The 16,974-nt window shown below is 37.6% G+C and overlaps 1 protein-coding gene across 4 annotated transcripts in view; it reads right to left on the reverse strand.

Annotated features, from left to right (window-relative positions):
• fstl5 (follistatin-like 5) overlaps positions 1-16,974 on the reverse strand; it is a 113,946-nt gene that overhangs the window by 43,781 nt on the left and 53,191 nt on the right. For all 4 annotated transcript variants that reach the window (XM_035426494.1, XM_035426495.1, XM_035426496.1 and 1 more), the window contains exons 5-6: positions 9,879-10,075; positions 7,658-7,778 (exon numbers count right to left, since the gene is read on the reverse strand). In XM_035426494.1, coding sequence (XP_035282385.1) covers positions 7,658-7,778; positions 9,879-10,075 — 318 coding nt within the window. The remainder of the gene's footprint in view (positions 1-7,657; positions 7,779-9,878; positions 10,076-16,974) is intronic.

The raw sequence follows: 16,974 nt of genomic DNA on the forward strand, positions 1-16,974 counted from the left end.
CAAAATACACCATCCCCTTTGCACACAGTGCCCCACATGGGTGGCGATATAGCATAATGATTAAGGAACTGGCCTTGTAATTGAAAGGTCACAGATTTAATTCCAAAGTAGGACACTACAATTGTATCCTTCAGCAAGCCTGCATTACTTCAGTATACAGTATATCCAGCTGCATAAATGTATACTATGTTAAATGTTAAAAATGCAAAAGCTGTGTACATCATTCTGGATAAGCGTATCTACTAAATACTGCGAATGTAATCTAAGAGTATATCAAACAATTATTGTGTATGCTGTTTTGTTTTCGTTTGTTTTTTTCTCTGCCTGACAGCTGATTAATTGAAATAACAGTTTGCATTTTTGGATCAAATGATATGAAACCAAGTCTATGCTGATCTGCATCTTTAAATGTTTAAATGTAACTTTTAAATCTGAGTTGCAAGGTACATTGTAATTAACGCTAATGTATTGCAGCAGCATTGAACCTTTTCATTTGTTGTAAAACTCAGAAATTAAATGAAGTCAAATGGTAAAAAATTGTTATGGCATCAATTAGTAATACAATATCCAGGATTCTGTATCCCTTATGCTAACACTTAAGAGATATTTTTGATAGCAACACCCCTGCAGGCAGTTGTGCACTTTCTAAAATGAGCATTATGAAGGCAATTTAAAACATTAAAGCAGTTAGTGGCAGCTGAGAATCAGCCTAAAGCAGTGTGTCCTTTCTCTCTCCCTCTCTCTCCCACTTACTCAACTCTTTCTCAACTCACTCCCTAATAGAGTCTGCTTCATTCCTTAGCCCACATAGGGAAGGACAAGGTTCTCAAGAAAGCAATGGACATCCCATTCCACCTATAATGCGATAGTTAGAATAAACCTGTTCAATATCTCCAAAGAATCCACTCATTTCACATCAGACAGGACTGTTCTGACTCATAATGACAGACACGGCAGGATTGGTGACTCTGAATTTTACGAATTATGAAAGTCCAGAACAGTGAGAATAAGACGCAGGGCTATTAGACAGGTCATGGCTGCAAGGTTGACAATGAGAAATGATGTCTCTTTGTTCAAACTCCCAGTGCATTCCAGACCACCCACCCAGGCCATGTTGAAAATGCGAGGAATGTACGCCGAACAGCTCCATTAATAAATGTTTTGTCTAATACAGTTCGCACTCAATGCGGCTTGACTTTAGTGCTAGTGTGCTCTTTAGCTCAAAGGCTTTTATCACATGTATTCACCATAAGTCCAACTTCTGTGGGGGAAAAAAAACATTTCTTTCTAACATTGGTCCAGCAGCAATATCAGTGATATCAGTTTGACCAACAGTTGCATATTTCACTTTATACAACGGCTTGGCTGAATACTCGATTCTGATTGGACCAAGGGTGTGCATTCATTTTCAATAATGGGAGACCTTGTCTGTAAAGCCCAACTTAGTGAAATAACATGGACATGATAATGGTTTGGAAATAAAGCCTGCATATTTATCGGCTATGATAATGAATATATAAAAAAGCTGATTGGAAACAATAATTAGTATAATCTGAGAAATAATAAACAATAATTTTACAGAATTCTGTCCAATGCATATTCCGTCCAATTTCTCACAAAGTAATTTGCCCAGTTGATATGATGGCTATCTTAAATATGTCATTTTATATCAATTATCCATTTTAATTAAACCACACACTACAGTTTGGATGTGTATGTATGCATGTAGGAGAACTTTAGTTCTTATGAAAATTTAACTTTTATCATTCACAGTGTCAAACACTGAAGAGTTGATACATCCCCACAACCTTCAAATCACATTGCCATTGCCATTTGAAAAACTAATAAGGGTAAACAATTCTGTGCACTAATAATCTACCATAATTAACAATTAATGCATGTAATTACTAATTCATGGTTTACAATACAATGCACAATACAGATTGTGCCTCACTCCCATAAAACAGAGTGCAGTGTCTCATATAAGATAGAGCCCATTTATTTATATCACTGCTTAGAGTTCTAGCTTTGCCATACAAGTCACATTAAATCACAATGCAGTGTTTAAAACAAAAAGTGTGCAATTCTTTCTTAAACTTACAAAAAATAATCTTGTATTTCATCCTTGCAACTAGTGTGGAACAATGAAGAAAGGAAGGAATGAATGAATGAATGAATGAATGAATGAATGAATGAGTCAATCAGTCAGTCAACAACACCGCATTCACAATACTGTAAATGTATTTGGGCAACTATTATGGTATACCATAACACTATACCATAATCAATGCATGTAATTACTAATGCCTGGTTTATTTTATAATGCACAATACAAACAGTGCCCCACTCCCATAAAATAGATATCTCATAAAAGATAGAGTCTATTTTTCCCATGGCAAGTTATTTTATCAGTGCTTTGCCATACAAGTCAATGTGAATCATTGTAAAGTGTTGAAAATTGACATGCAATGTCCTTATAAAATCTTATATTTCAACCTGGTGTCTAGTATGGGATCACAATAAACAAATGAAAAAATTAATCAATCAATAAATCAAGAATTTGGCCCTTGAGCCTTGATATCTCGAGGAGATTGTGCAAATACTGTTATTTATTTATTTTTGTTTACAAAAACACACTTGTAATCTGTCTCACTAGGTGCCATTATCATATTGTTCAATAAAGGTCAAATCTTGGTTATGTTTTAATATGTCTCATTGAATATAAATAAGTGTTAGATTACAAATGCACAAATTCCTTATATTTGCTTTCTTGCTTATTGAAACCATGCGTTTTGCTTCGTCTCATCTGGGGCATCAATCCCAAATTCATATCAGGTGCCAAGCCTCAGTCCTTCTTAACTTCACAGCATAAGGTTCTGACATAATAAAACACTGGGGGCACACCATGTGACCTTAGAGTTTAAATATGAACAACAAACGAAAATGACTTTCATAGTCATTTTCCCAGCATCTGCTCGTGGATAAATAATATATTCGAATTATGTGGATCAAGTGACTCCTGTCCAACACAATTATCTAAAATATGATCACCCGCAAAATTTTAATTGCACTTTTCCAAGATATTCGCTTGTATATTATTTAAATGTAAGTGCAATATGCATGCAATATTTAATACATAAATTGCAATTACATGTCACATTGTAGAATTCATACCACAATAATAGTATATATTACATTTTCATAAAGGCATGACTAATGAACTTCAGTGTGGAAACTGTATTATCTTCACAGCAATTAAAAGTGATAAGAACTATTAAAGGATTTTATCGGCAGTTCATTTAACAGGTCTTAATACAGAAAACCTTTTTGCCCATGCAAATGGTTCACGTAACACAGTTCTCACAGTACTTTCATTGTTAGTCAGCACGCAATTGATCAATTAAAGCCAATGACTACACTTCACGTGGTAAATGCAGGACAGAATAAAAAATATATTTTTTTAGATGGCTCACAGTGAAAGATTAGGGCTGATAAAGTAAATGGATTAATCCAGAACATTTTATTAATCCTGTTTTATCCTCAGAAAAATCACAAGTTTTAGGCAAAAGGCAGATAGCAGAAACACAGCTGAGAGTTGTAGTCATTACCTATAATATAATGTTACATGCAATAGAGTGAAAGGGGTATTTATGATTTAATGCTTTAAGCAGAAACGGATTTGAGGGGATAGTATTAAATATAAGTAGGGGTAGTTCACCCAAAATAAATTGACAAAGTTCAGGGTTTGTTCATCGAAAATGCAATGTAAGGAGAGCTTTTTTTGAAACACAAATGTTGATTATAGTATATATTGTTATTGCACATGCTGTAAAGCACGACATATGTAGATTGCAGATGAGCAAACAAATGATTCATCAACATGTAGGTCAGAAGTACATTTACAGTAAACAGCATGCTGTTGAGAGGTGGTCGGCAACTGGATAAAATGTTACGCAATTACCTTGTAAAAACAGATGAAGAATAGTTTAACATCAATCACAAATATATAATGTGTTTATAATATGAAAATATCTTGGCTTCAACATCACAGGCATATATCATAATGCTAAGTGCAAATGGTGTACAAATGCTGTAGTTTGATGGAGATGTCACACTATGCGCCAGCAGGACCTCATTATGGGCAGCAGGGAGATGGCGCAGATCCAGAGACTCTGCCGACCTGTCCAGTTAGCACTCCCTCCTCTCTGCATGTTCATCCTCTGTCACAGCTGCTGAAGCTAACTTTCATCAAAGTAGAATTGAGAATTCATCCTGTAACCCACATAAACTGCTCTCCTCACTCAGCTTACCCTCCCCCCCCCCCCCCCCAATATTCTATATATACAATATTCTCCTTCAGTTAATGTTTCTCTTTGCATATATTATTCTTCTGTTCAGCACTTTTTATTACTTGTGAGGAGTAAACTCAGATTCATGAAGACTTCTGTAGACTTTTGTAACAGTATAAGCTATGATTATAAGGACAGCATAAGATGTATCTCTGCCCACTTGTAATTCAGAAAGTCTTACTGCCTAAACATTGACCTACACTGTTCACTGAATCCTTCGGGAAAAAAAAAATGTATTCAGTATGACGCATGGGTAGTCAATTTTTATTGATTATGTTAACTTAATTTATCTTTATAAGATTATTTTCTTAGACATGCTTTGAATCTGCAGAGACACACCAAAAATGTCAAGCGGAAAGATACAACTTGTCAGTCAGAAGTTACAGTAAGAGTTATTATGCAAGCTCTTGTTTCATGTCCACGAAGACAAAAGTGGTTAGATCTGACACGAAACCGCAACTCTTCAAGGAAGGGGAGCTTTCCTTAGATTTGTCAAAGTTCTCCGTTTGATGAGTGGCGCCCGAAGCAGGCTGCTTCCCCCGCATAATCGCTAACATGGAAGACACAGAAGAAAGGCTGTTGCCCTTTTTATTTTTTTATTCCCCTGGAAATGTTTTCCATACCAAAGTAGGTTGAGTGGCCTGCTTTATTTTATTTTATTTTATTTTTTTCTATTGTGACTGCTAAGGGACCTCAATAGATTTTTACGGAAGTGTCACCCCGGCTAAATGTCAGGGCCAACTGAAACCATTTGAAATGTCAGCGCAAGGAGAAAGCGACAAAGGAAACAAGAAGAGAAAATGTATGAACACATGCCTTCAAGGAGAAGTTAGAACTATCTCGAACAGAAACGGGTTTTGTTTTGCAGCGTTGTTCACAGAGCACGGTAACTGTTCAGTGTATAACGTGGGAGGTGTTAGAATGCCACTGCTCAGGCAAGCCATCAAAACTTGGCCATTGGCCTGGTTAGGACGTCTATTTTGGCTTCTCTTTTTTTGAGCATCTCTGCTTATCTTTCATTTATTTATTTATTTATTTATTACAATAGGCACTGACATGATCAGTACATACAATACAAATCATTTGTCATTGGGTTAATCCAGCTGTTCTGTAAATGTGCTACTGTTATGCAATATTGTTTTTCCAAGACATAGTTTGATTTTATAGTATTATTATTGACATTTATAGATTTATAAGTGTGTTTTAAAAATCTTATGATTATGAATGTATTATATTGTTCTATAGTACTGTACTTAACTTCAGTTAATTTCTGATGTGAGTTCTATTGCCAATAAATATTACCTTGAAATATAGACTCTCTACAAACATATTGCTAAAAATTTGTCATACACTGAAAGTGTAAAGCCAAAATGTTGGAGGCGTAAGTTGCTCAACAAATGGTAAAAAGACAAAACAGAAATTGAGGACGAAAGCTATATCAGGTAAAACAAGGATGCCATCTGCTCACTGTAATATGTTTGCTAGACACGATAATGGCACTAGGAATGACACAACATGTGCATGTAGTGCTATGCAATAATGCATTTAGACTGTTCTGGTCTTGTTAATGCAGTAATTTTGTTGATTTACCTAATACAGGTTACTAATATTTAATTCTCAATTAAAACCTTTCATACAGGATTTTAAACAAAAACAATTTAACATAAATGATATTGCTGGTGAAATTGAAAAAAAATCAGTTTCCATCCCACAAAACAATTGTATTTGACAAGAAGTACTGTAAATTCTCTCTACATTGATTAGTTTTGCGCAATTAAAACAGCTTGAAATAGTTACTACTGTACAGCAATTAAATAACACTTTACCTTGAGCACAGGCCAAGCCAATGCTGCCAACCAGCCTGAACAATGTGTTAACCTCAGATTTAACTGACCTGAACTGTTGAATACAAGATAGAACTGTTCACAGAACTGCTGTGGATTTAGTATTTGGGGACTCTCAATAGATTGCTTAGAAGTCAGCTGCAATGAGGATTCAACTATAAACTATTCATCTTTAAGATACCTGTAAGACATGGTTTAATAACCACTGAGCACTTCTAAAGAAATGCCTTTAAAAATTGATAATGGGATGTGGACTGGATTTCTGTCTCAGAAACTGTATGTCTCTCATCCCACTAAATATTTTTTGGACTAATTTTTTAAAAATGCACACATTGTTCAGGGCCTGAGGAATGAAGCTTGCTGTCGAAACATTGGTTACAGAAACTGCATTGGAGTACAGAGTGTGTGTGACCTTTCTTTTTCAGTTTGGCTGAATCGTTTTCAGTTTGACTGAATCCAGGCCATCGTTTCTGTGTGGAAGTCACATACTGTATTTCACCCACATAATGTTTCCAACATCTTCAGCAAATATGAGGCAGTTTGGTAATATCACCTCTGAATCTGAATCTGAAAAAATTCAATCTGAATCTATTGTGTTTCTTTGAACACTGCTAGGGTGAGTCACAGGTCCTACAGGCATTTGCATAAACACACTTAAATTAATCTATCAGGGGATGAGATACCATGTGGCTTTCTGCTTTTGAGCAATTTAAATGGAAACGCTACCCTGTATAATTCCTTCACTTTAGAATGCGTAATCTCAGATTAACCAATGACAGACCATTAGCCCTTACCGGAAGTCTTAATGTTAGATATGTGAAGCTGTCAATCTGGGTCATAATCAAATAGCTGTGCTCACCTACCCTATGCTTGCTTATGTAAAGAAACCGTAATATTGAAGCACAATTGCAAATGTTCAGTCATCCATGCTGTTGTGGTAATATACTCCTTTTAATACTCTGATGGGTACTGAGTCCAGTATGCTTACAATTACCTTTCTGCAAAATATTTAAAGGTTTGTTTGTTTTTATGTCCTATTTCGTATCTCTGTTTTGTAAATTGTGTCTTCAGTGAATTATGAATGTAACTCTAAATCTCACATGAGCACATTTGCTCAACATAATAAAACCTCAGCCGCACTATAATTGCAAAATGCACCGGAAAATGTATTTTGCCATAAAAATTGAGCCCATTCAAGCAGCAACATTTTAGTTTTTTGGGCACAAACACATCACTTCTCAGCAAAGTAACACTTCAAAACAAAATTAACCCCAGATGTGAGACGTAAAAGCCATATGCCAAAAATAAATGAATCAATCAGCTGATACAATAATAAATTTGATGTGTTAAAAGATGATAAATACAAAATGTGTAAATAAGTGATTAGATTTTTTTGTCAAAAACACTCAGCTCTTCACTATTCAAGCACCAACAGCATCATTACGAGGAAAAACCGGCACTCACCGAAAGCCCTGTAGAACTCATCCTTAGTCAAATGTTCATCGTCGTCGACATCATCGTATTTCAGGAGATCAAACAGTGTGCATTCAGATCCATCCCTGGCCAGCCCCTCCTGCTTGATGATCTGCAGTGCAGAGGTTGAAACGGGTCCATTAACACCCGCCTGGTCAAGCCATCAAACACCTGGCGGGCTACAGATGTCTACTCATCTGGCCTGCTTTACCACTCACTTTGAATAAGAATGAGCAGGGGGGGGAGAAAAAAGAACAAGACAGCCAAGGACAATTCTGAAAATGCAAGCGCAGCACAGCTTTTCTGCAGCAGCTCTTGGTCTGCGGCACAATTATTACATTAATGAATTATCTTTGGTTAGATGCACTTTGCTTAACAGCGCTAAGAATTTACTGACATGTAGATTTGACTTGGTACGAGACAGAAATACTGAATAAAATTTTCTTATTAATGTCATGTCAGCTCGGCAGTCTGAAGACAGAGCAGACAACTATATTATTTATATTTTCTAGTTTTCATTCAGATGGTGGAAGAGGTGCCACAACAGAATTTCATATCAAACAGGATCATCTTACAGCTTTATCTACTCTAACTTATGAATGTCATCAACATATATTTATTTATTTTATGTTTTTTTGTTGAATTGATTTGGAAAAGCTGGGTAAAATGGCACATGCTGAGGAACGGTTGACAGCTGGCTATGATGTGTAGCTTCCACTGTATTGTGAGGTAATACATGCTGGCTAGCTCATATTTGTTGTTACGGTTGTTGTTGTTGCCGCTGCTGCTGTTATTGTTTATTTTCCCTTGATATTTGAATGCCAATAGTGCCTTTCGAGTCGTAATTGCGCCATCTGCACCTGTGCTAGGATGAGGCCTGTGTACTCCTCTCATGTGCTAGTCATTGATGTGACTGTTTTCCACACAGGCTAGTGCTACAGGCGAGCTACAGCCATTTGGAACGAAGCCTGCTTGTTGGGTAGGAAGCCACGCTAAAGCATATCAGGAGTCATAGTTATAAGGAACTCCAGTCTCATCAGAGCCATCGAAGTAGCTGTAATTTAAGACAGCTGACAAAACAATGCATGTTCCACTTTCCTAAGGAGGCTTCCGAAAGATTATTTTTAATACAACTATTTTTTTTCTAGTTAAAATTTTACCATGCACCCTTCAACTTACAAAAGAGATCCAGAGTCATCCTCATACTACGCATTTTTTAGTGCTGCAGTATTTGAGCCATAGCTATTTTAATATCAGATTAGCCTCTGAACAACATTTGATTTTAAATGTATGTCCCATTGCCTTTTATAATTCAGTCATGTTTTACAATCTTAGGGCTTGAATGTATTTTTAGCCTGGCTGCTTGTTGTTTGGCCAGTCTAACAACTGGGATGGATGCATACTGTAGATGTTGAATGACTTACTGTAAGTCTTCCCATTACATACCATGTTCAGGTAAATGTACAGAGAGAAAGAAAACATATTCTTTATATATATATTAAAGTTTTTTACATTCTAGAAAATAGAAGTATATGTGCAGGAATAGGCTATTATTAAATTGGACAGTTTTTTCCCTTTCCAAAACAAGAGGAATAAAACCAGAAGCCTCATTCCATATCTCTGCAGAATCCAGCAGAGAGAACTGCAATCAGTATGCCCCAGGATATATTATTGCAAACCCTTCTGGAAACAGTTGAAAGGTTATTAAACCAAAAAAATGGTTGCTTACTTATTCAATTATTTAAATGAATGCCACACAAACCAGTGTCTCGACATTTAGCTGCATTAATATTGTATGCATATCTCCCACTCTCTATCTGTTAAGGGACTTCTGTCAGGCAGAAAAGTCATTATATATGCCACAACAGGTTTATGCAGTTGTACTTTGCCACAGGACACCTTTTTTTGAAATACAATAAAGAGAATTTCTCCTTTAGAAATTCATACCTCCTTTTATTTTACATCACACGGCTGACATAAGTCAAAGTATCGCCGTATTTTACTGATGCCCAGAAGCTTAACTGAAAATTGAGAGTGTGTATCATGCTACTGAAATCACTAGATCAATCCCGACAGCTTCTCCAGTATGTTAAAGAGGCCAACTCCAAGCCATGATCTTTTTCAAAGACAAGAGCAAACTGCATTCCTGCTTCTTGCTGTTGACCAGGCAGACATAAGAGCGTTCATTCGTTTATTTATTTCGCCGCCTCACCTGTGACAGCTCGCTGCTGTCGACGAGCCCGCTGCCGTCAGCATCGTAGTACTTGAACATTTGGTCCACCAAGGCTCTTTTCAGGAGCATCTTATCGTCACTCTCCCCGGTTTCATCCTGCCTGATGTACCTCTGGTTATGCAGATCCAGCACCATGTTTTTCAGCTTCCGATAGTCATTCTTCTGGCATTTATCATCTGCAGAGATGGCATTAAACAAATGGGGTTAGCACCGAGCGCCAAAATATGCTAATGTGTGTTGTCTTGCAATGCCTTTTATATATCAGTTTTTCAGGCTTATGCATGAATGTTTTCCATGAGGGGGAAGAAAAAACACCCTGATGGAAACTGAGGTATACTTTCATGGGATTTTTCCAGACCATTTTGGCATTTTCTGTCAAAAATAAAAACACAGTAACATCACACCCCTACTTCAGTTTGCAAGTCAATTAGGTGATGTGCTTTTTTTTGCACTCCTTAGACTGAAAAAAACCACAACAGACCAACAGTACACCATGTTATATTGTGCCTTTGAATAATGGATAAAGAAACTGGTATCTACATGTGGGTGTCAACAATATATTATATAAGTATAGTTTAAAAAGGGCATTATTTTTGTTAAAAAAAATTTTTTTAAAAAGATTACGGTTATGGTTAGTACTTTATAGCACAAAGCAGTGCACTATTAATTTCAATCAGCGTATGCAGCATCACCGAATTAACTTCCAGATTAGGAAGAGGGATATTTAAGTCTCTTTATGGAGTAGGGGCTCCACCGTGGAGCAGAACTTCATTTCTGAGCGGACTTCTAGTACCAAGCATTTTATGAGATGCATCTGGGCAATTTGTTAAATATTGGCATATATTGAAGATTGCACTTCAGATCCCAGTTGTCATGCGATTATGAGAAGACCAGACAGCATGAGCTGATGGCTAGCAGTTACTGTGCTTAACATATGGAGTTTTTAACTCTGCCAGCACAGCAGATGAGAAATTGAATTAACATATTCTTTGCTGCCTTGATTGTAAGTGCACACAATATCACCGTGACATAACATGCCATCTATTAAAAAACTCAAGCTGTGGGTAAAAAAGAACATCATACCACAGGATCTTTAGTGACAGACCACGGTGACAGCAAAGTTGCACTTTCTGGATATAGAGGAATGAATGAAAAATTTTTTAACCATGAGCGATGGAGGTCAGTATCGAGAATCATCAAAAAGCACATGCAGTACACATCCACACCCAGGAGCCATGAAAGAGAAAGAGTGGCAAAGAGAAGGACCCAACCCCTTTTCAAACTGAAGACCTAAATTGTACCATTTGACATTAGAGTTAACCAATGGGGGGATTCACTTCCTGTTTCTACTGGGCTAATCCACAAATTGGTCAGATAGATATCAGCTAGTTGTTCTGTTCTCTCCTCTGTTGCTAAACAAAATTGATTTCTATGTGACTTTATTCTTGTTATTGCCAAACTTGGCGAGGAAGAGAGAAACTACCCGTAGTTTTTAAATACAGTATGTATGAGTCAGAGTTAAGGACAAATGTTGACTGAATTCAGGCCATTGTTTAGCATGATGAGACTTGGCTTGAAAGAAAGAAAACTAATCTGTTCATTCCAATACTTGTAAAAGAAGATTCAGAGTAAGCCTGGGATGAAAATGTTTGTTTCAACTGGTTCTGCGAAAGTGAGGCAATGGAAAAGAACCATCAACTTCAGCTGAAGGACACCGCCCTTCACATAAGGAAAAGGATGCCAGAGTATCACCAGGGTACTATCTAAATGTCTTAATTAAGTACCCAGCCAGATTAAGTATGACAACATCAAATCAAAAGAGACTTGGCAGGATAAAGTAATGTTTTGAGTGAAATGCATAATATGTATGAATATATAGCCCTGGACTTTAATGGCATGTTGTTCCAATAAATTAATAAATAAATAAAATACAATATTCCTCAGATAAACATATACAGAATGTGTGAATTGAAACTTCTTGTCTTCTGATGCACATGCATTTGAACCAGGCACGAACATGAACAGTTTCTGACGAGACTCATTTGGAAGAGATGGCTGTGGGTGATTCTCGCCATTTTGATCAGTTCTGCTCGAGTGTATTTGTGCTTAACTAAGTCAGCACTGATGAATACCTGCAAACACTCTTTTCCCATAACTCTCACTGAGAATCCTCCACCCTGAAATTTCCCTTGTATTTTCTGTATTCTCCCATATTAAACTGGCTAGTCAAGATGGGGGAAAAATCCTCCTGTGAAAACTACATAAATTATTCAGAACGCCATGGTGAACTGGGAAATCCAACAGCCACGAGTGAAAATGAAATGAAAAGAGAAAAAAAAAAAACAGTGTCTGTGGCTGTAAGAATGCATCATGATGCTAATTTGGCCCAAAAGGCAAGACCTAACAACAACTCCCTTATTCAGCTCTTATCATATGCAAAATGATATACTGATCATCCAGGAAGACTCCAACCAACAGAAACCCTTGTTTGCCATCATATAGTTTATGTCTGTTCCTAGAATATTCTATCCTGGTATTGTGATTTAGAGATGAAATATCTCACATATCAGGCTTTTTTGCATTATTGTAGTATGCAAGAATGTACAGGCTTACTGTAATAAGTGGACCAACACCACATTTGTCGAGGGTGTTCAGTTAACATAGTCAACTTTTTTTTTATATATTACTGTACCTTGATTCAATGAGTAAGTCCGATGATGCTAATTATGTCTGGGTTATGCACCAGAAAGTGCTGCATATCCAGCGACCTGTGCAGTAATAATTATAACGTTCTGCTAAATTGATTTACATGCCTGTGGATGAAAATGAATTGTGTGGCATCCACATTAATTGATCTTCACTTGCAGTAAGGGACCCTCTGTGCCACATTCTGTGGTGTGACGCATGGGATAAAACAGATCTTTACTGTTGCTACTTAAGTAGCATTCATAAACAGCTCTAGCTTCTTATGTGTCATGTAGCCCTCCATCTATTTTATGTATGTAGAAGCTTACCAAAGATAAACCGTGGATTTAACTGGATGCCACTATGTTACACAGTATACTTCTTATACTGTATAACCCATTTTAAAATACCTAGTGTGAAAACATTTAACTATTCACTTGTAATTGAATATTGTACTTTAAAGATTCCTCCCCTGAATGTGTGTGTCTCTAGCTGTGTCCAGTATTCTTATAATTGACATTGCCGCACCGTTCCAATTTCATACTACCTTGACAAAGAATAAAATAAACGCAACTGCCATTACAAAATGAGAACGACACCACTGTCGGACATGCGCCCATAGAAAAATGATCATTAACTGTGATGCAGCTGAAACCTACAGGCAGCCATTCGCCTGCAGAACTGCCTGTCACATATAGATTAAGCCAATGAATGTATTCATAAGCGTAATGAGCAGGAAGCACAACACTGCCTGTGTTGTAAAAGTCATATGCAACCCCAGGGAGCACGCAAAAGCAAAATTATTTCATTGTTTTATAGAAATAATGGCTGCCAAAAGTTACAGGTTCCAGGCGCTACTAAAAATATTACAAAATATAAAGAAATACATTTTCTACCAGATGATGCATCATTAATAAAGTTGAGCAAATCATATAATGCCAGACTTTCAAAGGTCCTAATATCTGTAAGAAAGTACAGTATGTGATACTGATTGATTCTAAAGTGTTAATTCCGATCAGATATAATCTGATTTGGAAGGCTGCCACACTCAACGGCTTAATTAGCATCGTTACTAAGAAACAGGAACTCTCTACATTTGGCGTCAGCTCCACATTTGGCTACAAAGAAATTGATAATTGAGCTATGGAGCCACAGCCATCAATCATAGAATGGGACCTAGAGTGAGTGATTGGAAACAGTCTCAGACAACAATGTACATTGATTACATCATGAGTGGAACATTTATATCAGAAGTATAACTTCATTGGAAGAAAACTGTACCTTAAAGCTGTATATATTGTAGTTTTTGGATGTTCGGGATTCCCACTGACTCTACTGAACCCAGGGTGCAATTTACGTATGTCTGACAACAACAACTCTTGATTTAACACTGAACATTTTACCGTGTAAACAGCATTGTGCATTTTTTTACACGCTCATGCAAATATGAGACTTGCACAGAATATAAACTTTGATAAATTTGACAAAATAGATAATGGACCAATTCCTAATTTTGATGCAATCCAGTTTTGCAAACCCATGTGAAGAACTGCACACGTATCAAGCTCACCCTAAATACAATTGGGATTAATGTGCGGCAGAGATATCAATGAAATTGAAATGAGCAATAAAAATGCTTATTAAGACCTAATACCAGGCCCCTGCAATATATCTTCATATAGTCAGCACCCCCCATCGCCTTCAAATACGCCACCCAAAGTGAAAACTTCTGGACGTGCATGTGGATCGTTTCAAAGTTGATGTCGCAGTTGTCATATTTGTCAGTAATTGGCATTGCGCGAACTGCAACAAAGCCCTGGATTGAGCTTACTGCTTGAGCAGATAACTTGTCTCTTTTGATTTTCACCCATGAGAGCCCTGCTTCTTTCTTTCAGTCATCATGTCCCCCCCTGACTGATACTGCTGACTCAGCATCCCGTCATAGCTCACACGGCTATGGCCTTCATAACCTTTCCTCCCTGGTGGAGGAAATATGGCATCCATCCGGTTGGAAATGCATACATATGTGTACATTAGCCCGTTTTCAACGCAGACCTATTTAATATAGCCTATGAACAATGCACTTTCTGAACTGTAAATACGCCTTACCTTCCTGTGACAAATATTTCAAAGTTTGTCCACAAAACAACAATCTTGTCTATCTTTGAAGACTCCAGGGAATTTTTTGTAGAAAATAAAGATGTAATGCTTGCTGAAAGTACTCTAAGCGCAGGACAAAATGCACTGCACTTAGGATTGACTGAAAAGTGACCTTTGTATCTGATAATCGGTTCAAAAATCCCATTACTAATCAACTGGCTTAGAAAGATTATTATTATTATTATTATTATTATTATTATTATTTGTAGTAGTAGCAGCTGTAGCAGGAACAGCTGTAGTAGCAGCAGTAACAGCAATAGCACTGTTCTGTTGTTTTGAGTGGTAGATTCAAGCGGAAGCTTTTGTAGACAGATAAATAGTTCTTGTTGACACGTTCTTGTCAACTGCTGGGGTGATTTAATTCCCACTGTGAAGCTGATGAGAAGACTGCATCTCCTAACAAAAGAAGATTTCCCCTAACTGCTAGCAAGCAGCCATGTATTCCAAGGTTTTGTGCGGTAACCAGCACCTTCTACTCAAGGGACTGAAATGTAATGGGACCTTGAATGAAAGGCTGATCTCTATTTGTGTGGCAACATGTTCTGTGCAGGTTTCAATTTCTCCTCAACGTATAGTACACTCTTTGCCCGGATTGTAATTGCAATGAATGGCAATAGGAATTTATTTTAGATTTTGAAATAGCCAGCAGGGATTCCAGGTTATGAAGGATTTTTCTATCTATCTGTCTGTTTGTCTGTCTGTCTGTATGTAAGCACATACAGAATGGGTGATGAATTTGCACGCATCACAGTTCCAATTGGATATTCTTTCTGCTGGGAGTACCTGTATCTCCTGCAACAGGTGAGCTTTCCTGTCAAAGCACCGTTGTATTATTTATGTAAAAAAAAACACCGCTCGGTGAAATAGATTGTTTCGATTCTTTCCATTTGCCTTCATGGTCCCAATCTCCCCCGACCCCCCCACCCCACCCCCCCCCCACCCCCCCCCACCCCCACCACCGCTCCCCCATTCAGGCACGATGATCATATATCAAGCTAGTGTGCCATGACAATCTCAGCTACCCAAATCAGAGGTCACTGATTGCAATCTTAAAGACCAACTCGATGTGTCACTGTGGCAACACCTGGCTGGAGCTGAGATGGATATCTGGTTAGTGTGCTGTAGATTCTGCACCGGGCCACCTGGGTGCTGCTCCAGCATTGACTGTTAGCATTGTCGCCGTAAGTTGCTACTGTATTTCTGTCAGAGACCCCTTTAACATCCGCGGTCGATAGCACGCATTCACAAAGGGACAGGTATTTGTTCATACTGGATTTCTTGAACTATGAATTCTTCTGTCATGAACCCTCGATGGGTTTAATATTTATTATTTATTTACTTGCCATATTCCCTGATCAGGGTGCCTCCAAAGTGATGTCATAGTCACATGACTTGGTCCAGCTAGTGTAGAGTCATGCGGCTGGGCTCATCTTCCATCTTCAGCCCTTCTCCCATTCCACTCATTTTCTCAATTTCCTCCATTTTTTTTTTTTTTTTTTTGTTTTCCAATGCTTACACCCGTCATAAAGCCAAGGTTCAGGCGTACTGCTGTTTTTAATCCTTCTGCATTCTTCCTAAACCTCCAGTTCTCCACCGGCTTCATTTTGGCAGTCTGCCTCATCCGTCTCTTCCTTCTCCAAATCTTTTTCTGGAGCTCAACAATGGTGGAATGAAATTGACTAATGATGCTGCTTATTGAACACCGTGGTCCAAAAGTTGGCTCCTAAAGGCAATCTTTTCTGTGCTTTTTGTTTCTTGTTTCACATCTTCAATTAACTTAGGTCTCATTTCACCCTGTTTATTTCTAGGAACAAAACTTTTGTTCATCCTCAACAGCTATTGTTCCCATGTAGCACAAATAGTTTAGTATTATCTTTGCTTTATTTATTTATTTTTCTCTCTGTTCTGTAACCCCAAGGCAACTAACTATCACCTCCCCATGTGGTGCCTCTCCAGCTCTGTCTGAGGTCTGTCTGGACTTGCCCCACAGTGATGGAATGAACTTTCCGTGGTGATCAGGACGGCACTATCACTGGCCATGTTGTATTAATTCAGGATATGGGTTTTTATGGTCTTAGCTCATATTTAACAGTGTTATGTTTCTTTTTTTGGGCTTGATGTGGATGAAATCTGTAGTCAGAAATTGCATTTTAGTCATTGGTTAACTTGCATTAGTGATGTTCCATATTTATGTTATTAGGTGTAGCATTACGTGTCATATTAATCAGGT

This window comes from Anguilla anguilla, chromosome 7 (assembly GCF_013347855.1).
Source record: "Anguilla anguilla isolate fAngAng1 chromosome 7, fAngAng1.pri, whole genome shotgun sequence".
NCBI lineage: Eukaryota > Metazoa > Chordata > Actinopteri > Anguilliformes > Anguillidae > Anguilla > Anguilla anguilla.